At 46.4% G+C, this 22,418-nt stretch overlaps 2 protein-coding genes across 3 annotated transcripts in view; both read right to left on the bottom strand.

The window, feature by feature from the left end:
* The window catches only part of BARD1 (BRCA1 associated RING domain 1), a 46,588-nt gene extending 38,829 nt beyond the window's left edge, over nucleotides 1-7,759 (bottom strand). The window contains exons 1-3 of the mRNA XM_083840623.1: nucleotides 7,285-7,759; nucleotides 7,138-7,194; nucleotides 3,639-3,784 (exon numbers count right to left, since the gene is read on the bottom strand). Coding sequence (XP_083696749.1) covers nucleotides 3,639-3,784; nucleotides 7,138-7,194; nucleotides 7,285-7,469 — 388 coding nt within the window. The 5' untranslated portion in view covers nucleotides 7,470-7,759. The remainder of the gene's footprint in view (nucleotides 1-3,638; nucleotides 3,785-7,137; nucleotides 7,195-7,284) is intronic.
* An 11,827-nt stretch (nucleotides 7,760-19,586) lies between these two features.
* Nucleotides 19,587-22,418, bottom strand: part of ABCA12 (ATP binding cassette subfamily A member 12) — a 111,118-nt gene continuing 108,286 nt past the window's right edge. For both annotated transcript variants that reach the window (XM_083840588.1, XM_083840589.1), the window contains 2 exons: nucleotides 21,580-21,717; nucleotides 19,587-20,360 (listed from right to left, as the gene is read on the bottom strand). In XM_083840588.1, coding sequence (XP_083696714.1) covers nucleotides 20,241-20,360; nucleotides 21,580-21,717 — 258 coding nt within the window. In that variant the 3' untranslated portion in view covers nucleotides 19,587-20,240. The remainder of the gene's footprint in view (nucleotides 20,361-21,579; nucleotides 21,718-22,418) is intronic.

Genomic DNA, 22,418 nt, shown 5'->3' with positions numbered 1-22,418 from the left:
AGCTTCTTTAGAAAAATTGAGCTTTAAAAATAAATACGACCGACAAAAAATAGATTTTCTCTATTAAAACCAGCAATTAAGAATTGTATGTAAGTTGAATGAAACTTTGGACAGCAAGGCATGCCCGTGCAGATTTACCAGCCTAATTTGAGCTGGTATGCTTGGCATGCTATAGCTAATCGCTTGCATGTCCAAGGCTGTTTCAACATGAAGTAACACAAATTTGTTTGTGTTTGTCCAGCATTGAAATGAAACTGGAAGATTCAAACACATCTCATCAAAAATGGTGATAATGTCCTAAACTGCTCTGTCAACGTTCACAATGGCACTTCTCCCAATCTGGTTTAAGCCTTTCCTCCTCTGCCTACAGGAAGAGAACACTGCTCAGATTGAAATGCTGACCTTGCTAATAAAAAAAATAATGATCTTAACAATGGTTTCCAAAGCTAGTGGATTTGAATCGTGTGGAGTGAATGCTTGTTCCATAATAAAGGCACAAAGCAGTTAGCCAACACAAATGCCTTGCCACAGACCTTGGTCCATGTAAGTTTCTCAACCTTGGTCCTTGCATCTCTCAATGCTTCAGACATCCAGGGCTAGACAGAGAAGAAGCATTCCCTTGTCTCCTGTCTGTCTTTTGTGTTGTTTATCAACAGCAAAGGTTTATTAGTGTGTTATTCTAGCTCAGCTGAGAAAAAAATAAATAATAATTCTAAGCAACAGCAGACTGTCCAATTCTGACTTTATTTTCTCACCTGTAAGTCCACCAGCAAAAGTCCCAGGGAAAAAAGTCTCCTTCTTTTCAAGGAGGCTGCCTTTTGGTGGTTTGGTTTTTTTTTGGTTGGTTGGTTTGTTTCTTTGGTTGTGGGGATTTTAATTATTTATTAAGCTAGCCTGCCTCTAAAAACCTTAGTGGCTTTTGCTGAATTGGCACCTATGGAGCTGTTATCCCATCAGCCACAATTCTCAAGATGTCTTGGATTTGGCAACATAAGCACCAAGACTGGAGTGCAGATATCCCATCTATTAAGCAGCCAGATTCCCACCGTCCTTGTAAAGGTACGAAGGTGGACAGTGAGAAGGACAGGCTGCTCTTCTTACCTTACTACATGCTACGGGTCTAACATCTCTAATGAATTAATTAATTTTCAGACTCAGCATTTGCTACTTACAGTTTGCATTTATTTTCTAGCCAATTCCAGGTCCCTTCTGTCTGCCAATTCCTCTCCAGTGATCCCCCAACAGTATTCTGTAGTGTCATCTGTTGTGCTTCCCTTTAAAAGGGAAGCATGAGCTGTTTTGTGCAAACTGTCCTGAATTATTTGCTGCTGCTTTTTAGAACAAACAAAAAAAGCTGTCCTTATCCCACCTTATCCCAGCAGAGCACCAGGTGAGATCCCTCTTCATGTGCACCATGGAACCAGCTGGGTACATGGATTTGTACACTTGAAGTGTTCAATGTGTGAGCTTAAATCTATCCCTTTCAGCCATAGCAGTTCTGTGCATTTCTAAAGACAACACATGGATCTTACCGGGCTCCAAGATCTGTCTTCTCGGATTAAAAAAAAGGTTAGTGTGACCCATTTTCATCAGAAACCGAGTGTCAACAACGTTCTCAGACAAATGCCTCTAGAAAAGCCACAATTGTCTCAAAACTAGACACATAAAACAAATACGCAAAACAGAAAAAACAAATGTATGAAGAGATCCCCATTTCAACTCCTTTTCAACTGCTTCATTTCCTTTCCTCTGCAGAAGGATTTTTTTTTTAGTGTGCCTCTTTTACTGGAAGATAAAAATACAATTTCTGACCTTCTAACAGAAGGAGAGAAGAAAACATCGCTGACGGGAACATAGCAAAAGTAGTGCTGTAAGAACACGAAAGCAACTTCTGAACAAGAAAAGCCCCGATTCTCCAAACTCAAACATATTTCACTTTGTATATATTAAGTTCAAGACATACGTCTATGGGAAGTGACAGATTTGCCAGAGATATGAGTGACAAAACATCCTAAAGGATTTGCTCTCAGAAACCTGAAGGTACAGCATCCTGTAATTTGCCATAGTACGAGACAACTGATTGTTGTTAGAGCTGTGCTCATTTACCTGTGTCTGAACCATTCACGGCAATGAAGTTGGGAGACTTTTCCCCTTATCCTCACTACAAAACATCCAGAAGACCACTGATGTTAATACAGGGCAAAGACGAAGTGCGATAGAAAGCAAGCTCCCACATGAGCTCATAATTTTAGCTCCAAATAAAACGCTTGTAAGCTTCCATTTTGAGCCAGCCTTTAAGTCACAATAAAAATCATGATATCGTTTTAAAGAACAATAAAAGGACCTCATCTTGTTCTGTGCTTTAGCCACACCACACAAAGCTTATTTTCGAAGAGCTATGGGACTGAATGTATTATTTAACTTGTAGCACAGTGAAATTTCAGGCCAATTTGTAAGAGTTACTCCAGCCATAAGTTCTGCAAAACGTCTAAACAGTATCAATAATCATAACAGGCTGTATGTTAAATGCTGCATTTTAGCATTACAAGTAGCTCTTCTCAGAGATTCTCCTGCAGCTAGATTTTCAACAAGCCTTCACCACTTAAAATGTTTCCCTGAAATCACATTTAAGCTACAGTTTTCTATGCTCTGGAAGATTTTATATCTCTATAAAACGTATTCCTATGCAGTTGGACATAGGCTTCCAGTCGCATCACTTCAATCTATTTTGATGTCAATAATGAGCTACATCGTTATTGAACACGAAGGTGCTGATGGGATTAGACTTAGAGAAAGAATCCTTTATTTAGACAAACACATTAGGAAGCAACAATGAAGGAAGAACTACTTTTTCTGCATCTGACAGCTAAATGAATGTTTTCTAAAACTTGGAATTACATAAAATGCTCCTCTCTGGGCTTACAGAAGAGACACATTCACCTACGCTCGTTTCACTCCATTTTTCCCTACTTTCACAATCAGCCTGAAATTTGATAGAGATGAATTCCCGGAGCACAATCTCTGCAATCTTCTAGCACAGTCAGCAATGACAAAATGCCATTGTAGCAGACTAGCTGATTGTTTGGGTCCAGAATAAAATAAACGAATTAAGACTTGTCTCCTTCTCTCTTTAGGCAGGGGGTAAGGAGAGGCTTTCCCTGTGCAAAAACCCAAAGCCGAAAATTACTGGGACACCATGCACGTCCTGGTGCACAAATAGGTGAGAGGAGTGATAATATATGCCTTAATCCTTTAAGAGGGCCCCCCAAAGAAGTGTACGCTGGAGAATCACACATTTGCGTTCCCTTAGGAGCACACGATATGACAACTTGTGCCCCTGGTGTGTGCAACTAACCGCCACATGACTTGGGAATATATCCCACTTTCATCTAATTTTGAAAGACATTCTAATGAATTATGGATAACCCGCTCATGCAGATTTCTTAGTAAAACAGATTTGAAGAACAAGCAATCCATACAGACAGTTCTCTTCACATCAAGTTTTCCAAACATGGTTGGGAACAGACTTCCAGAATCTTAAGCAGGGCTGCACTGCTCATTCTCTACCAAGCACATGCATGGAAGGAAACAGAGCGGCCGGGACTCAGTGGCTGTCGGAGACCCAGATTTGCTCTTACCCGAGGTGTCTGCGCCCAACAGATGCCGCAGTTTGCTGCAAAGCTGGATCATGTTATCTAGCTGCCGGTTTATCTGCACATCTTGCACCCAGGCTGGCATGTGGCACACCGGGCATTCTGTGCCGACACAGTCGCCCACACAAGATCTGAAAGTCAAAAGTAAAAATCCATTATTTGCTGTAAATTATCTACAGTGCTTGCAATTAACCTTCCCACAGCCAAATGCTGAGAGAATCCCTTAGCTTAACGTTGACAAACTACTATTGTAAAGCCCATACGAGTTAAACACAAATGCAGGAGAGGACATTCATCAAAGCAAATGACAAGCCATAATTAAGCAAGCTAAGTCCAGAGCCTTGTCAGAATGCTGCCATGGTTATTGTACGACACCTACAGTTGCAGTCTGATCCAAATTTTCCAGGTATGCTGAAGCTCCATTGCTGTTTGTCTCTCGACAACAGTTTGAGCATAATTGTTAAAGTGCCACTTTTGACAGCTCAGCAAGAGGTATGGCTATTCTTCTACAGCCAGCTATTTTTAAAAGAAGTGACAGAAAGCCAGCTCACACTAAGTTCTCTTCCACTTTTGCCTGCTTAAAATTTTCTTGATGTTGCGAAGTTTCACCTGTCTGAACGTTTTTTCCCTAAGAAGTCCCCCAGGGATCTGCAGGTGTTCAGAGTATTCCATCACTTGTCTTTCAAAGCATTTATGTCATGAGATGAGCAAAGCGGGGCACGGGGGAGAAACAGGTTTATTTAGGTAAGGTCATTTAAACACTTGTAGCTTCTTACTAATATCACTTTCTTCATATCAGCTTAAAAACTTTTCTTCATTTGATTAGGCCAGTGAGGGGACCTTATGACTTGCTACCTGAGCTGCATCATCCAAAAGACGTTTTTTCTTCTCAGTTTCAATTTATTCTAGTAAACATGTGTTATGGTTTCACATAGCCAAGACTGAATTAATTTCAGAAAAGTGTCTATTAACTTACCACCATGTAGCATGCACAATTCTAGCCAGAGGTACAAAATTAAATATGAGCAGATTATATTAAACATTTGGAGCAACAGAATGCAAGTAATACTGCGGCACTGTGACCTCAACAGGAAGATCAAAGTCAACGCACATAGACTCTAAAAGTAGTCAGGTTCAAAGCTGACAGTCATACACCCCAAAACTGGAATCATTATCAGTTAACAGCATCAGAAGTATAACAACTACCAAATACGTTCAGAGAATTTTTTCAGAACTATTCTCTGCACTGGCATCTCTCCCTCAAACACAAGTATCATGTTTTCAGTTAATTTTCAGAAGGATGTAAAATTTGCCACGTAAAAATTGCTGCTAGGTGTTGTGCTCTGCACTGTAATCAGCCTGCTCCAGGAGCGCAAAGGACCTCGGGAGCCGAGACACTGCTGCGATCAGGGAGGCTGATGCACAGCTCTTGGCTCTGACATTTTCTACATGACATGGACAGATCACTTCAAGCAAGAACGAGAACCGACCAGGTCTTGTTCTCTAGGAACACTGGCCTCGGGTCTCCCAAGTCTGTAAAGTGTAGTGCAAAAGAAACACAGAATGACTTTTATACAATGACATTTGCTAATTATTCTATCTGTTGGCTTTTTACACTCATTACCCATTAGCCGTAACTAACGCTGCAGAATTACTTAGACAAGACTGCAGGAACGGATCTTAATAAATATCCCTGCCCATAATAAAACACATGCTGAGAGAGAACCTGTTACATTAGGTGTTACCTAATTATCGCGTCTTGTTAGTTTTACATGTTTCACTTAATACACCAAAAGCCAGCTCTTGCCATTCACCCCACTCCTTCCCGCATATTATATTAAAGAATGTGCTTCTTTAGCTGTGGATCAAAAGCAGTTCATGTCCAAATACTGCAGGTCCATCCCACGTCCTACCAGGTTTGTTTATAAACAAATTACCCTAAATTTCCTTAGGCCTATTTAAAAAGAGTAGCCACAAGTCAAGACTGAACCACCAACAGACATTAAATTGATGAGTAAAAGGCTGGATAAATGAAAGAGAAAGGATCAAGTATAACAACAGGGGTCATGGCAAGTAAACCTTCTCTAGAGCACAAAACAGCTGCTGGGGAACGCTTAAGGATCCTACTGGCTACTCTTTCCAGCCTCAGCAATGCCAAGTGCATCATGCATCATCTTCTGGTGTCTCGAAAGTTTTTCTAAAGCCAAGAAAAAAAAAAAACTTCAAACAGCAAGTGTTTGAAATCCATCCTCTAGAATACATCAGGATCATCCAAATAAAATCACAAGGCCTCGGATGCCCAACAACTACACAGTGGTTTATTAAAACCTGTTACTCTACCCTTCAGAATCCATATTACGCCTCATAAAAAGAAACATTTCACAAGATAGATATGAACATATTTATAGCTCGTACAAGCTCCTGGGGATTATCTCACCAAGTAGTTTGTGGGCAGGAGTGCAAATGAAAGAAGGAACAAAGAACTGCTTCAGAAGCAGAACCTCCTACAGCAATTAGGGGCCTAAGCTGGGCAAGAACCCACACGCCTGGATGGCAATGAGCTCCTTGATCCGTACTTGGGATCAAGCATCCTTGGGATCCATGCTGCCTGATCCATATTGGGGGAGGAGATGCTGAGGGCATCTGCTCTTTAATCACTTTCTCATTAAAAAGCAAGAAAGTATCTTTTGCTACTATTTTAGTCATCAGGCCTATAACACCTTAAGTCCCCATGAGAAAGATGCAGCTGAAATAGGGAGTAAATACACAGCCAGTATGGCATGGAAGTGAGTTTTCCTCCACATTTATTGCCAGGGTGACTGTAGTATTAACAAGGGGCAAGGCTGAACCTCTAGACTGGCTTAGAAGCAGAAAGCGTTCATCATCTCCTCTGGAACAGGTGTAGTATTTTAATAGAGTTTACATCCCTGCGGTGCAGCAAAACCGTTTAAGGTTTATGACAGACCCTTTAAGTACCTGTGTTTGCTTTTGTGTACCACAAAGAGCAGTGAGATATGGGAGAGCCACAAGGTTCAGCTGCCTTCCCCTTAGGATGCTCTGGGGCAGGAGCCATTCGCCTCTCCGCCTGTATGGGGAACGCAGGCAGATGCCCCAGCACAGGCTATGTGATGTCTGCCTCCTCAGAGGTGGTTAGCTGGATGTCAGGAGACATGAATACGGGAAAAGTTACACTGACAGGCCTGGGGGAGCAAAGGAGTTGTCCTTCCAGGCTGCTATTTAGGCTGTTTAAGGAGCTGAAGATGCAGAGAACCTCAAGCTATCGTGCACCCTCACCCCACTTACAGCTGATGCTGCCTTCCCCACCAGGCTGAGGGCTCCCTTAGCAGTGGGCAAACGCCCCAAACCCTTCACCCAGCGCCTCAAAAAGCCTGGCCCCGGCCCCCACAAGCCCCATAGCGGTGGAGGGCAGCAGCCCCCTGCCCAGCCCGCGGGGCTGCGTCCCCCGAAGCCCCCAGCTACTCACAGGCAGAAGACGTGCTCGCACCGCCCCAGGGACACGGGCTCCCTCAGGATACCTGCGCTGAGGGCGGAGGAAAGAAAACGCCATTAGTTTTAACGCGGGAGGAAGGGGGGGGAGGCTCGGTAACAGAAGGGATGAAGCGCCCGTTACCAGCGGGAGCAGCTCAGCGTCCTCTCCAGCCGCCCCAACGCGGCTCGGGTGAGCGCCCAGGGGTGCCCTGGAGGCGCCATGGGGCCGGGCTGCCCGCCCGGGTCCAGCCGGTTGCCGGAGCGGCCGCGCAGCGCCTCACGGGGCCCCGCCGCCATCGCCGCTCCGAATTGCCCGCCCGCCGCCATCGCGCATGCGGCACCCGCCGAGCCCGCCCTGGGCCGGGGGCGGGGTGCCTGAGGGAAATGGCGGGAGGGCCGCCCCTCGGTCACGGTGTGGGTGATTGGGGCGTCTTTTTTTTACTATGTCATAGAATCATTAAGGTTGGAAAAGAGCTGCAAGGTCGTCTGGTCCAACCATCCCCCTAATACCAGTATCACCATGTCCCTAAGCACCACATCCAGGCTTTCCTTGAACACCCCCAGGGACAGTGACTCCACCACCTCCCTGGGCAACCCGTCCCAACACCTGACCACTCTTTCTGAGAAGAAATGTCTCCTCATTTCCAACCTGAACCTCCCCTTGAGGCCATTGCCTCTAGTCCTATCACTGGTTACCTGTGAGAAGAGGCTGACCCCCAGCTCCCCACACCTCCCTTCAGGCAGTCATAGAGAGCAATGAGGTCTCCCCTGAGCCTCTTCTTCTCCAGCCCAAACACCCCCAGTTCCTTCAGCCGCTCCTCACAGTACTTGTGCTCCAGGCCCTTCACCAGCTTTGTAGCTCTTCTCTGGACATGCACCAGGGCCTCGATGTCCTTCTGATAGTGAGGGGCCCAAAACTGAACACAGTCCTTAAGGTGCGGCCTCACCAGAGGCCCCTCTCCAACACCTCCCCGTCCATAACGAACAAATCTAACATATCAGAAATACCTCCCATCTAAATAATACCTGAAACCCTCAAGCAGGGGCATCACAGTGCCCCAAAACTCCTGAAACACCTCCAGTACCCCCAAAACTCCCCAAAATGGGTGCAGCGGAGGCTCAGCTCCATTCCCATCATATAACCCATGCATATCCATCATGACGGCCAATATCTGTTTCTTCCCTTTCTCCTGCCCCCCAGTCAGAGCTAGGTGGGAACGTTTCACCGCTGTTATATGTTTTGAGGTGTTTTTTTATGTTTCCTGGCCTGTGTGCCCGGTAATGCCTCACAGCTCAGCCCAGCCTCCTGCTTTTGGTGGGCTGCTATTTTCGTCAGGATGCCTCTGTGGAAGCCTCCCCCGCCTCCGCTGCACGGTGTAATTACTGAAGCACATAAAGAAGCTATAGCAAGAATTTATCACTTTCAGGTAGAAATACTCCCGGCCAAATAAAAGATAGAGTAGAAATGCCAGAAGCAATTTATAACAGGCTTTACTGACATTTTGCATTGAGAAGCTCCACCAGTGAGCAAGCATCACGCCATAAATCTCAGTGCAAACACGATTAAAGCAAGCGAGTTATTCTTTGAGGGAACTTCATCACAAAAGTGACGCGGAGCAGGCAAATTTGGCTGGCAAGAGCAGCAGAAAACAGATGTTGGTACGATGTCACCAGCTGAAATTTGGGTGCTGTTTTGGTCATTTATGGAAGGTTAAATATTGGTCTTTGCAACTGATATTAGCCACAGGTACAAGGAGAACATCAGCCATAGGGACGGGGAGATCAGCGCCATGCAGGATGCAGAAACCTGAAGTCTCTTAGGTTCAGGATGGTCATCTGGAGCACACTGAGGTGTGAGAGGCTGAAACACCATCAGGATGATGGTGGGGACCAGTACGTCCCTTGCTCCTGGTGGTGCCTCATCCCATCATACGCTCACACACCAAAATGTCTGGATACAGGAGAGGGACGATGTCAGGGCACACAGCTGGGACCGGCACCTGCTCCATCAACCCTCTGAAACCAGGATAAACTTACAAAATAAGCTAATACTGTCATTTGGCCATTAAACACCAGTGGTTTCCAATATTAACATCCTCTTTCCTCTTGCTCAGCTCCTGTGAATTTGTCCTGCATTCCAAAAAATGAGTGCCTGGCATCTCCTGGCATCTCCCAGTGTCATGCCAGAAGATGGCGAAAGGACCTGCTGCTCAGGTGCAACTTCAATGCAACTTGAGGCGTTTGAGCACAAGTTACAAAAAACACATGATCCATAGAGCTCTTGAGTCAACCTGGCATTTATGTTCACAAAATATGAGGTGTCGATATATACTGTATAGGACAATAAAACAGATAAGCACCTCGTCTGCCTTTCCCCTCGCTGAAATATGTTTACTGTCCCTCTCGATAAATCTGCTTGTGTGAGCATGGTCTCCGTTGTGCTGAGACATTATGTGAGCATTTACAAACGTTTACAACTAAGTTAAACTAAGGCAAAGTACTGCCCTGGGCAGCCAGCCTCAAACAAATACTTGTGTTCAAGAAAGATGTAAAAGTCACAAGTGATTCATTTGCCCTAATTTTATAAAGGTTAAGGAGCGGACGCTCTTGGAAATCTAAGAAACATCTTCCCCTGAAGTGAATTACTGCAAGCAATTGGACAGTCAGGAGCAAAAAAAAACGATGCAGAGAACAGGAGGAGTGAGAAATATATTGCCAAATTTGGTTTATGCAGTATTTAAAGTACAAGGAAAGCCATCCCAGGCAGTATAAGGCCCCCACACTTTAAAATAAATTCATAGTGTGACAGCAAGCCGGCAGAGTGGTTTCAGCAGTGGTACGGTATAGTGCGGCAGTGGCACGGGGTACACGTGTGAATCGGCCATGCTGCACCCCACCAAGACAGCGATGATCCTGGCCATGCTAAGCTGATAACATGGTTTTCCAACAGTGTAGGGCTTCAGAGCAAAACAGGTGCTGAAGGATGGCACAGGTAAAATCCTACTGTGTCATATCATGCGTGGCCCATCTGGTAAAGACCCTTCTATGCAAACACACTGCTACCTGATATCCCATTCATTAGCAAGGTTGCCCAGCTGCTTTTCAATAAATGGACCACCACTATGTGATTCATCACACAACGACGAGGAGGGTGGCTGTTCCTGCATCTCGCATCCTGCCACCGGGACAGGTCTGCTCCAGCAGAAGACTGAAAGAGCAGTGCAGGAGGAGCAGCCTTGTGCTTGCTGTTTCCTCAAATGTCTGAACCAAAGCCTTCAGTGGGCTGAGCTTGCTTGAATATTGAGGGATTTGATCCCCAAAAGGAAATAGCAATTGTAAAAAAGAAAAAAAAAAGAAAAAAAAAAGTCTATTAGGCATTCAGACTAAGCAGCACAGTCAGCATTGCATTACACAGCGTTAAATTATTAGTCGAGGCTCAACAGCAGGAACATCTGCTGGTGTTAGACATGGCATTTTTAATTAAAGGCAGCAGCAGCCTGTGGTTCATCGGTTCTGCTTTCGCCGTGTGAATTGCTAAATCCGAAGGCTGCTTGTACAGAAGATCTGGTCAGAGCATGTGCTGTGGAGCCGATGCCACAGAAGGGCGAGTGACAAAGTCACCAAGGTGGCAGATAATTCGCACCCGCATCCGGTGGGCCCATCACTCAGCAGGAGCTCTCTGCGAATCCCTGGCTCAGTCAAAACTGCAAGGGATTTTGTGAAATTGAGATTACCCTCCTGGTTTTTCCTCTCCTCACCCTCTGTGGGGTGGGGAAAGAGGGGTCTCCTTCAGAAAGCAAAGTAACAGAGAAAAAAAAATGCCCTTGGGAGTTTTACTTCCATAGGCATAAAGGTTTGAACAGGGAATACACTGACCCGTGCCATCAGCCGCCCACCATGGCCCCTGGCCCCAAGCAGGACCAAAAACTGCCATCAGACCTCGGCCAAGGATGTGAGCATGGCTAAAACTTGCCCAAAGCCCCTGGCAGCATGGGTTCATTCAAGAAATCAAGAAATAGCTGTGGACGGAGAAGAAAAAAAAGTCCCACAGCCTGGCTCAACGTGAGACAGCCTCCTTTGAAGGGAGCCAGCATTTCTGTAATATAATCCAAATTTTGGGTCTGTTCAGAAAAGGCGAGGTCCTCACCCATCAGAGGGGGGGGGGGCAGAGAAGGGATCTTGTCCAGGGCAGGCATCGATGGCAGCAGCGCGGAGCCACGTGGACGCGCAGGGCTGGCATCCCATCGGCGCGGCGGGGGCCAGGATTTCCCTCGGCGAGCCCCGCAGATGGTGTTTGTTTGCTCAGCCACGATGAAAAAGGAAAATATTTGGTGCAATCTGCTCGCAGGCAGAGGCAGACATATGGTCGGCGCGCTGCGAGCCTGGATGCTCGGGAAAAGGCAGTGAGAGCTTTGCAGTGGCTTTTAGATGTTGGATTACCTTCGAGTGGGAGGAAAATCCAAGGAAGCCTTTGAAGAAGTTGGGTGCAGATTTCATAATGTGCGGGGGCTGCTGTGGCGTGAACCCTCTTATTGTTAACCCCACTCTAATTAGTCCTGTTACACTATCCCGATTGTACTAGAGCTATCGTAAATAACCCAATTATAATTAAAAGGAGCCTCAGCTCCGGCTCAGTGCTCGGAGAAGCTCTCCCTGGTTGGGTGCCTGTTCCTCTGGCACACACCAAACGCAGGTTAATAAAGACGGGGGCGATTAGAGGCAATCGGCGTGGTGGAGCCAAGATGTGGGTGCTGCATCGCTTTCATCCTCTTTACACCTGATTTATGAGCCCGTTTTTGAAGGTATTCTTGCAGCATGAAGCTTGCTGGAAACCTTTGGGCCACCCCAATACAGAAAATCCTTTTTATTTCCCTTTTAGTTAAATTGGAAAAAATAAAACCCCTAATATTTCTGACTTCTGTTTCCCGAGGCCCATTTCTTGATCGGGACTAAACCCCGTCAGGTCCCATTAAAGGTTCTGGTGAGGTTTCGGCCATGCTGAGGGGTGCTGGGGCAGCTGACCACCAGCTGTGATTGGACCCTGAACGTCCATCTGATGGGAAAACGCTGAGGGCAGTGCAGGCTCCACTATAAGCACCGTTTTTTCGGGGTGTTGTGCTTTTTCTTTTTTTTTTTTTCCAAATGGAGAAAGCATGGAAGCATTTCCTTTCTGCCAGGGCGCCTTTGTCAGGATTTAATTCCCTTTTCCCCTGCACATCTCCTTTTGAAGACGTACAGCCGAGCGTCCCTTTGAAGTTCTCGCTTTTAAATTTGCCTTTTGGCTGCTGTCTGCTCCGCGACATCGATCAGGGCTTGGCACCTGCAGTTTCAGCAAGATGAGACAGATTGCTGGGACCGCAGGCACCGGGCGTGTTTTGGGGGAAAAAGTGCCATGACTTCTTGACAGGAAGCCTTCCTCTCCTCGAAGAATTCAGGTTACTCGGGGGGGCAGAACAGACCCCCAGCTATTCGGGGGGGATGCATCCAAGCCCAGGATGGGGATCCCCATGGAGTGAAGCTCCATCCCTGCTGAAATTGGGAAGGGGTCTGGGCTGCTCCCTAGGCTCTGCACACAAAATGCTGGTGCGGCCCCAGTGGCCAGAGATGAGGGAAATAGAGCAACAGGGAGTGCAGCATTTTGGCATTTCAGGAGAATATGAAATGTGTGGGTAATGCTCTCTTGATTTAAACCCAAGCGCTCCCTCCCTGCTCAGCCATCCTTCCAAGTGCAGGAGCAGAGGGCTTCAGCATCCCAAAATCACGCCTTGTGCTTTTTAAATATAAGACCCAGAACTGAGCTGCAAATGAAATTAAAAGTTTTTTTTTTTTTTTAAAAAAAAGGGAAAACCATGGAGTTACTGCAGAGGTACAAGGATACCATGCATGGGAAGCATCCCCCTGGTGCCCTGGTTCCTCCCCATCTCTCTTTTCCCCTGGGTGCCATGTCCATGGGTACCACAAGGCAGGTTGTGCTCAGCTAAAACTCAGCCAAACCCACTGCAAGCCCTCACATTCAAAGCTCCCGTGGTGTTTTCCCTGGGAAAACTAAGAGGCAAACACCCCAGCACACCTGTGTGTGCTTGCAAAGGATATGCATGTTGTAAATAGGTAAGGATGTTCTTTTTTACTAGAGTAATCCCTCCTAAACCCAAATTAACACAACAGCTCCCAATGATTTATGCCGTTATAATAAGCAGCAGCAACCACTTGCTGCTTAGCTGCTGATTAATGTTCCTTATTTACAGCGTGTCCAGCTCAGGTCTGCAGTTTACAATTGCAAACATCAAAGGAGAGTTCAGCTTTTCCTTTCCTCCTGTGTTTTGAGGCCACATCGTAAATCCTGTGCGAGCAGCCTTGACGGCTGCATTTTCACCCATGGATGGGCTTGGCTACAAGCTGCAGAAGAAGCCCTGCACGAAGTGAGAGCCACAGGGGCTGTTTGGTCTTGGCCTGGGGGCCTGGAAGAGGTGGTGTATTGCTCAAAGGGGTGCTATATTAAAGTGTTATACGAGCTGATTTCAAGCACTGAAATTGCCTTGAAATTACCTTGTAATTTCAGTACGTGAAATTTCAGTATGTTTCAGTGTTGTATCTTCAGTGCATGTATACCAGCTGATGTTCAGCCTCAACCCAATGCAGGTCCTCATTGCTGCAACTCCGTGGTATTCCCTCATCCTGCCAAACTGTGGTGTTTTTTTTTTTTTTTATAAATCCCAGTTTATAACCCGGGCCCGAGGAGCAGGAGGCAGCGTTTAACCCAGCAAACCTCAGGCGGACAGCCGGGGGGGTACATAACAAATCTACAAGCTTTGCCTTTGCCACCATCCACCCATGCGTGGCGAAGAGCTGTTTACAGGGTGGGGAAAAAAAAAAAAAAAAAAAAAAGTTGCTTGCTGAGCCTATAATGAGGATTTTCAAATGCCGAAGACGTGGAAAGCAGGTTAAAGGAGCAGCCTTGCTGCCCAAGTGGGGGAGGAGACGGGTGCAGCTGCTCCAGCACATTTGCACGGAGGGTTAGCACGGCGTGAAGCAGCGTTCCGTGAGTAAACGCTCCCTTTGCAGCGCTGCGCTCCCTGGGGAAGCCTTAATAATTTCTAGGGAGGCTCTGAAGGCTAATAAAAAAATGAATAAAGAAGTCAGCCTGAGCAATCGGTCTCTTCCTCCTTCCCGGGGAGCCTCCAGCTGCCCTTGCTGGGCTGCTCAGGTGCGGCTCTGATTTCCCCAGTTCCTGAAGCGGAACGGATTCAGCAGTGCTGCAGCCTGCCTTGCTCCGATGGATGGGCATGATTGTAATTGTTAATCTGATTAAGGCAGCAGTCTCAGATTTTGCTTGTCTTACTGACACTGAAGGTATTCAAAGAAATACTCGAGAAGGAGCATATGAAGCGGTATGAAACCCCTGCTGCTGTGCCCCTACCAGTGTCACACCTTAGGGCACGATTTAGTGCAAGGTGACATGAGTTTGTATTAAAATCAGATCCCTGGGTTATCAACACACATCAGCCCTCAGGCTGGTGGCACAACTGGCGAAGAAGAGTCCCCTTCAGCTTTGTTTTTTCTTTGACAGGATTTTCGATAGGAATTTTTGGGGAGCAAGGTGTGGTCCCACAGCCCTTCGACAGGTTTTGCAGTAAGGCTCCAAGCCAGGGGCTGCACTCCTGGCTTGCACCAGTGGAGTCTGACTGCTTTGGGGTGTTATGCTCAAGGCTGGGGGTGAAAAGGCATTTTGAGTTACTATATTTCATCCAGCTCCCCAGAGGGAGAGCCTGAGGAGAGATGAGGGCACTTACAAGTATGCTGGCGTTTCTAGCATCTCTTAAGGCTTGGATTGAAAATATCTCTCTGCATTTTTCTTACCAGTTTTCTTATCGGAGTTCTTATTCTTTCTTATTCTTACTCAAATGCTTCAGCCTCCAGGAAGTGCCTGGCCAACACGGCAATGCCTTACACTGCTGGGTCCTACTGGCTAAGGAAAAACCTCTGGTTAGGGCCAGCATCGCAACGAGGTGAGCAGATATTATTTTCCTGAGAACAACCCGAGTAGCCCTAGACCTGCCTGCTCTGGTCACTTTGCTCTGCGCCACGCACGCTTCCCCTTGGTAGGCTCTGGCTGCAAATCAGCCCCTGCACGTTAAAGCACAGGGCTGTGTAAAACCCCTTTAGCTGGCAACCAGGACAGAGATAGGAGAGGGCTGAGAGCTCACCTTGACCTGCTAATGGAGGTAAAAACCTCAATTATTACCCTGTCTTCACTTGGATTTTATCGTGTATGGTTACCATAAATCCTCCCTCCCGCCCTGAAGATGCACTCTTTTGTTTCTTCTTTTTTTGGAGTCAGCAAAGAGCTGATCTCCCTCTAAAAGATGCTTTATTTCTACAAAATACTTGCTTGTAGTGAAAGACCTGCTGCTTAACATTCAAGAGCCTACATTAAGACGGAGGTTGGGGCGGATGATCAGATTGCTGCCTTGGGCCTTAAAACTTGTGGGAAAACCATCATTTATTTCTCTCATATCCCAGCACGAGTCCCTCAGAATTGTTCTTCCTGATGACGGCCTATTTCCAAAAGTCTCCCAGAGCAGCGATTAGAGGTGAAGCAGGGGGCTGCACCCCACGAACCGAGCACGTGGCCGCTGCGACCGTCCCCTCCATTTTGGCACGTGCTGCCTTTCAGACACCGCAGGTTCATACCAGGTCCCAATCCCCCTAAAAACGTTACCCCTTGGGGTGATCGGGGGCCTTGCGCAGCTCCCCCCAATGCTGTAGGTATTTTTGGGGGGGACTGGCATGGACCGGTGTGGCCCCCAAAGCAGGCTGCACCCCAGCACCATGGAGCTGATCACCCTCCCTCATTACCAGCTCTGCGTATGCGAGCAGCGTGAGGAGCAAAGCCAACACTAAGTTACTGCTGGCCGTGTCCCATACTAATGTTGTTCTTACTATTTCAGTGCCATCTTCCTTATTTCCTCCCTCTCCCTGAACAACTAAATTAATTAGAGTGATTTTTTTTTTTATTTAAATACTGTCGTGGAATAATAATCCTGGCAAATTCGTTTTTGTCATTCCCCACTGCTTCTTTTCTCTGTTGCACTCCCTTCTAATATGCTGTTGATATTTTGTTATAGCTATGCAAGATCACAGCTGTTGTCTGGAAAAAAATAGGGAGTAAAATCATGCTATGTGCTGTTGCCATCCAACAACCATTTTTCTTCCTCCACCAGCTCACAAAAAAACAATTCCCCTATTAAGTGCAGGAGCTTACATTTTTCTTGGCTTGTAAAAAGCCCCAAATCCTCGCAGCAGATTCAGTGAAGCTGCAGGAACTTAAGGAAGCTGAGGCCTCTGGGACAGGCTGGGGCCCCTTCCTGAGCCCGTTGCGAGGTTGGATGCTGTAAATTTTGGATCCCAAGGGTGACTTCACACATGGCAGCAGGTCTGTGGGCATCACCAGCTCCTGTGCTTTGCTGGTCACTTGAGCAAAAAGCACTTTACCTGGACATGTTTGACCCATGACCTTGCTCGCTGACCCGATCCGGGGACAAAACCACCGCTGCGGTTCTCATGAAAGGACACAGAAGTCCTGTTAGGCCCTTAATTTATATTCACAGTAGCGGTTAGGGCTAGGATAGCTGCTGTTTAGTTTGGCCCTTCTGGACAGCTTTCCTTGGCTGCCCTTGGTGGCCACTTGCATCGGGGCTGAAGCCAAGCAAGGATCAGGCTTGAGAAGTGCCACACTCTCATCAGCGGCGCGAAGAGATAAATGAAGCAGGGCTGGGACAGAGATTTGAGTCGCTGTCTCCAAGTCCACATCTCCAATTACAAAATTGATTTGAATCCATCTCACAATCCACATAACCAATTATGAAATTCCTCCTCGACTCCCTGGACTTGTTTAGCTATTGCACTGTGTACACCTCGTGTCTCTAATATTTCAGAGCATTCTTAAATTAAGCCCAGCTGTAGCCCGCGCAGTTCCAATTAATACATACAGGCTGCGCGATCGCTCTGGCAGGGCACTGTCGCTCCCCGTTGCCTCGAACAAAGGTTATTAGGGTGGGTGAAGTGAGATTGCGTTAAAGAAGTGAGATGAAAAGATTGTTTTCCCCCTGGACTGCAGCATTCATCTCTCGCTCACGGAGAGGTGCTGTGTGGCAGTACACAGAGCACTCCTCTGTCCCTTCCAGGGACACTGGGGTCAATGTTTTCAGTGACCTTAACTCCCTGCTCAGACCAAAAAATAGGACCGGGCTTGCTGGCTTTATTTAAAAAGTTGTTTCTGAGCCGTAGCTCTGTATTTCCAGCCACCCCTGCAACCAGAACGAGCTCTCCTTGGGGAGGCTGAGGGGTGATGAGAAACCCAGAGCCAGCTTTCGGAGGCAGGATATAATTAGCTTCCACGTCTCTTGTCCTGGAGTCAAGCCTGGAGCATGACCTACCTTGGAAAAGGACAGGTTAAAACAACGAGGCTCTGAAGTGAGTTTCTAAGATGGCAAAAAAGATAAATCAGCCTCCGGTGATGTTTTATACAACGTCCTTGCCAGATGCTTCAAGCCCCTTAACAGTTGTAACTACTTCTCCACAGGTTTCAATTAAATTCCCTTAAGTACGCAAACTTTTGCTTGTTTGGACCAATACCTACAGACTTGATTGCAATAGCAGATGTTTTATTTTTACCTGCAAGTGAAATCGGAGAGTGTATATCATGGCGATGACACATTTCACATGAAGCAGATGTTTCTATTAATGCCAGAATTGGGTGGAAATTCAAAGAATGCTCTTTTGCCTTTTTTTTTTTTTTTAATTCTATTTTACCCAATTAAACCGCAACTTGCTGAAGTATTCCAATGAATCACTTCCTCTTTTTTTGATTAGCAGACTCTGAAGGGACAAAAGAATAGCTTTGTATCAGTCTCTCTCAATTAAATGTAAAGTACATCTGGACAGAGTCTGAAGATCCATCTTTCACTGGCAGTTGCAAAGCCATCGACATAATAAAATAATACTCTGATTGGTATTACAAGGCTGCATTTAAATCATTGGCATTCATGCTCTGAGTCCTTTGCAGGGAGCGCAAGCCCTCCATTAGAGAGAAGCTTAATTTTATACTGTGATCTGTGTAAGATATGCAATGAAAATGAGAGGGGGAAAAAAAGAGCTTTTGCAGAGCTGGAGACATAATAATAGGAGCCACAATGAATGTCTGGGCAGCATTTTCAGTTACTTATAAACTGCAGGTGTCAAATACATTCTGTAAAGAAGCTGAATTCCAGTTTTAATTACAGTCAGCAGGTTGAGGAATAATTCAAAGCTTGATAAAACCTTCAATCCATAGCAAAACTCCTCCTGCTATCAGCAAGAAGTTTACAGCGAGATGAAGGAGAAAGCGTGACCTCCTTGCAGTAGCTAAACTCTCTGAACTTCTGTATCCCACTGTAAAATCCTCAACACCTATTCCTTGCATGATTATTTCAGCAAGCCTCAGCATCAAATGGGAACTAAACTAGTAAAACTCCTCTGATGCTCAGGGTGAGAAAGATGTGTCACTTTGCAGCTTCCACCTAAAGTTTCCCTTGGCTTGAATTAGGTGTGGGGGTGGGATGAGGGTGGGAACAAAATCAACCTCCCCCGAAAAAACCCTCCTCTGGTTGGAACTGTGCATGTGAACCCAAAATGCAGTGTCACGTGGGCCCTCCCAGGTCTTCCCAAGGTAAGTATGACCTGGCTATATTGGCACTCTCTTTTCTTTTACCAGCAACAGTAAATTTGAGCTCGAAGACTAAGCTCATTATGTGCTTTAATAGCACCACATGCACCTGCCCTGACCCAAACGTGAGTCTTTGAGGCCTTGTGGCTCCCACAGATAATGAAATGCAATATTTAACTCTTCTGGCTGTTAATGATTCTGGGGAAAAAAAATGAGAATGTGTGTGCTGCTGTGCTGAACTCAGCTCCTGGGGGTCTGCTGCTCCAAGGTAAGCAGAAGTCTCATTTAAAGCCAGTGGGCAGTCTGTGAAGGAGGAACTAATTGTGCCTTAATGCAGGAAAACAGCCGCTGAGCTACTGGGACGGCCACAATGGCGGTGGTGAGGAGGGTCACCAAAATGGAAGCAGAGAGGCAGAGCCTCATGAGAGGGAGGCTGTCAGAGGGGCAGATGCACAGATTTCTGAGCAAGGCTGCTTCTCGTGGCTTCTACTTTGCTCGGGGAAATGTGACCTTCTGAAGCAAACATCTCCATACAAAAGGATTCAGGAAATAGTGCTGCTTCTGTTCTTCTTCTGCTGTAATGAAGGAGCCCTGGCCACCAGCCAAAAGGACAAGGAAGCTGCTTGGGGTAGAGACCTTCCATGGGGTACCAAGAGCCAAGAACTGCCTGGGAGCTGAGGACTTGCCCTAGGTATTACAAAGAGCTGTAATAAAGCACAGCAAGACACCAGGGGAAGCAGTGACTTCTAAAAGAGTTATATTTGTACTGCCATAACCCACACATGCAGATAAGCTCTATGTCAGTACCGAAGATGGCCCCACCAAAGGCATACGCAACTCGCAGTACACAACACCTACGTCCTCACAACACCCCTGTGAGGTAGGGCAGCGCCAGGAACCCTACTTCACAGGTGGGGAACCTGTCACAACTGAGCAACTTTCCGTCCTCCAGGAAGTCTGCTGCAGAGCAAGGGGGGGAGTGTGGGCTTTCAGAGGGCAGCCACAGGGCTGCTTTTTTGTCAAACAGCCTGCACTGCCAACAGCTTCTCTGCTCTGCCACGGCCATTTCGGCTGTAAGCGAACAGCCGCGACCAGCAGGAGCTGGTGATGCTAACTAAGTGCTCACAGGTATAAAAGTCATCAGACAACAACTGGGGACCAAAAACCAGCAGCTGTGGAAAGACCAATCTGACTCATAACCAAATGCTAGTCTTAAGTGCCTACTGTGTTCCTAGTAACAAAATATGTGCATATTTTAAAAGTACTTTAAGAAAATGTGACTTTGTATGCCTGCCATCCTAGAATCGTGGAAAACAGGAAGAAACTGAAAGAACCCTGAGGGGTCATGTCAGTTTTTTTCCCCAGCTTCTGCGATCCCTCGTGGTTGGGCCTCTTCAATAGACGGAGCTGAGGGTGCTGGCTTGGCTGCATGTGTCAGAGCTGTCTGATGTCACATCGGGAGCTACATCCACACCATCAGGATCTGCTTGATCTTTGGCAAAGTTGATGAAAACCTAGAAGTTTAAAGGGAAACATTCAGTATGTGACAGCGTAAGAAATTCATAATACGAATTAATAAAAAAGAGGAATGGTTGTTCATTTGACTGTGAGCCTGGAGAGAGTGCTCGGGAAGGGATTCACACTGGATTTGAGAATTGCAGAAGCTGGGCTTCTATGGCCTAATGTAAATAAATGGATGCACACTCCTCTACTGCTGAATGGACACCCGGGGATGCAGAGGTAGATGTTCCTGTGCAAAACCTAATTGTCCTGCAGCTCATGTTTCCAAAGTACTAGTGAGATAATACCCCTGTGTGGTAGTTGGTTTTGATCACAGCGTAATACATCTATATTATTACTTTATAAACCCATCTGTCTATATATAATTGACATCCATGCATGCACAGCTGCATATGATATAGATAGGTATACATAATCACACATAACAGTCTCCGTTTGAACAGCACCTAATGAATACATAAAATATTCTTACCGGAACACTATCTGCAATCACATTTGCATACACACAAATCCATGCTGTCCTCCCACAAAACACGACTCAGGGCTTCCTGCTGTTTGTCGGCCCATTTCTCTCACAACCATGTCCCCTTATTAAAACAATATCAAGGACCTCCTTCCCTCCTCCCCCAGATCACTGTTCAACAATTTATAGGATTACTGGGCTTGCAGTTTTGCTCCTGTCTCTGGGGCAGACCGAATATATCAGATGCTGATGCTCAACAGAATGGTTTGTTCTGGGTAGGTGCTTATGGCACCCCTTCAGCTGAGACACTTCCTACAAGATTTTGATGGCAGTGGCAATGTTCTTCCAAGGGAAAATGAACTTGTGGTCAAATACAGTACAAGAAAGGGCAAAATCAAGCAAATTTCCATGACTGGTGGTAAAAATCTGCTATCACAAGGCCTAGCACGGAGTTCTGGGGTGATTCATAATCCTGCTCTTCATCCATGCTCACAAGACTGCTGAAATCAGCATTGGCAGAGGGAAGAACAGATCCTTTATGCTACAGGCGGCTTTCTATGTGCAATTTCCTAGCACCAGCACAGGTATCTGGAGGCAGTAGCACTGATAAAGTATCCCCAGGAGGAATATAGATGGAAATCCCTTTCAAAACGTAGTCTATTGTGTGCAGCAGTCCATTATGTGTAACCATCAGTCTACTCCCCTGTTAACAGTTTTAAACGGATGGCCACACATCTTTAATTCCTTACCTCCTCTAGCGTTGTTTGACTCACTGAGAAGTGCCTGATTTTAAAGGCTTCTTTGCTGGCTTCCAGGAGATCAAATATATTTGCTACCCCTCCTGCAGAGACTGGAACGTGGTACTCCACCATGTTGAAATGCCGATCCTGCGGGAACAGGAACGATGGGGTAGAGTTAAGAGGTTGCTACCTGTGAAGAGCAGACAGATTTGATGGCTGTCTGGATGAAGATGGAAGCACAGAGGAGCCAGACAATGGGAGAACGAAGGGACAGAAGATATGTTCTGTCCTTCTGGTTCCCAAAGGTGAGGAATATTATGGCCTGCTAGTGACCAGTGTTTCCCTATTGGGAGTTCTTGTAATTTTGTGACTGGGAGATGTTTCACCAGAACTGGAAGCTTGAGGGTCACCAGAGCATTCCCAACTCTAAGTTTGCTGTTGTCATTAATGCAAAGATTGGGTTATGGACAGGATTTGTGACTCAGTGATCTGGTTTTACAGTTATTCAGTTACTGGAAGCACTTGACCATCTCATTACTCACTGAATATAAAGTGCATTTCCTCCATGCAGTCAGGCTTCAGTGGGACAACTCACAGGGGCAGAGGGTCAACTTGCAGCTGCCTTACAGAATCACTATAGCTGTCTGGCTGAGATTACTCAAGCCATCAAGGAACCTGGATGCTCCAGCCCTTGGGCGATGCTGTTGGGAGCTGTAACAAGTGTGTGAATCCCTTAGACTTTAAGAGCATGGATCTCTGTGTACTGCGTGTTGCAAGATGTCTTCCTTGCAAAGATACTCTTGGTTAAAATGGAAAGGATGGGAGGGCATCCCCTGAATGCAGTTGTC

The sequence above is a fragment of the Anser anser genome (genome assembly GCF_964211835.1).
Source record: "Anser anser genome assembly, chromosome: 6".
NCBI lineage: Eukaryota > Metazoa > Chordata > Aves > Anseriformes > Anatidae > Anser > Anser anser.
This window is presented reverse-complemented; position numbering and strand designations above follow the sequence as displayed.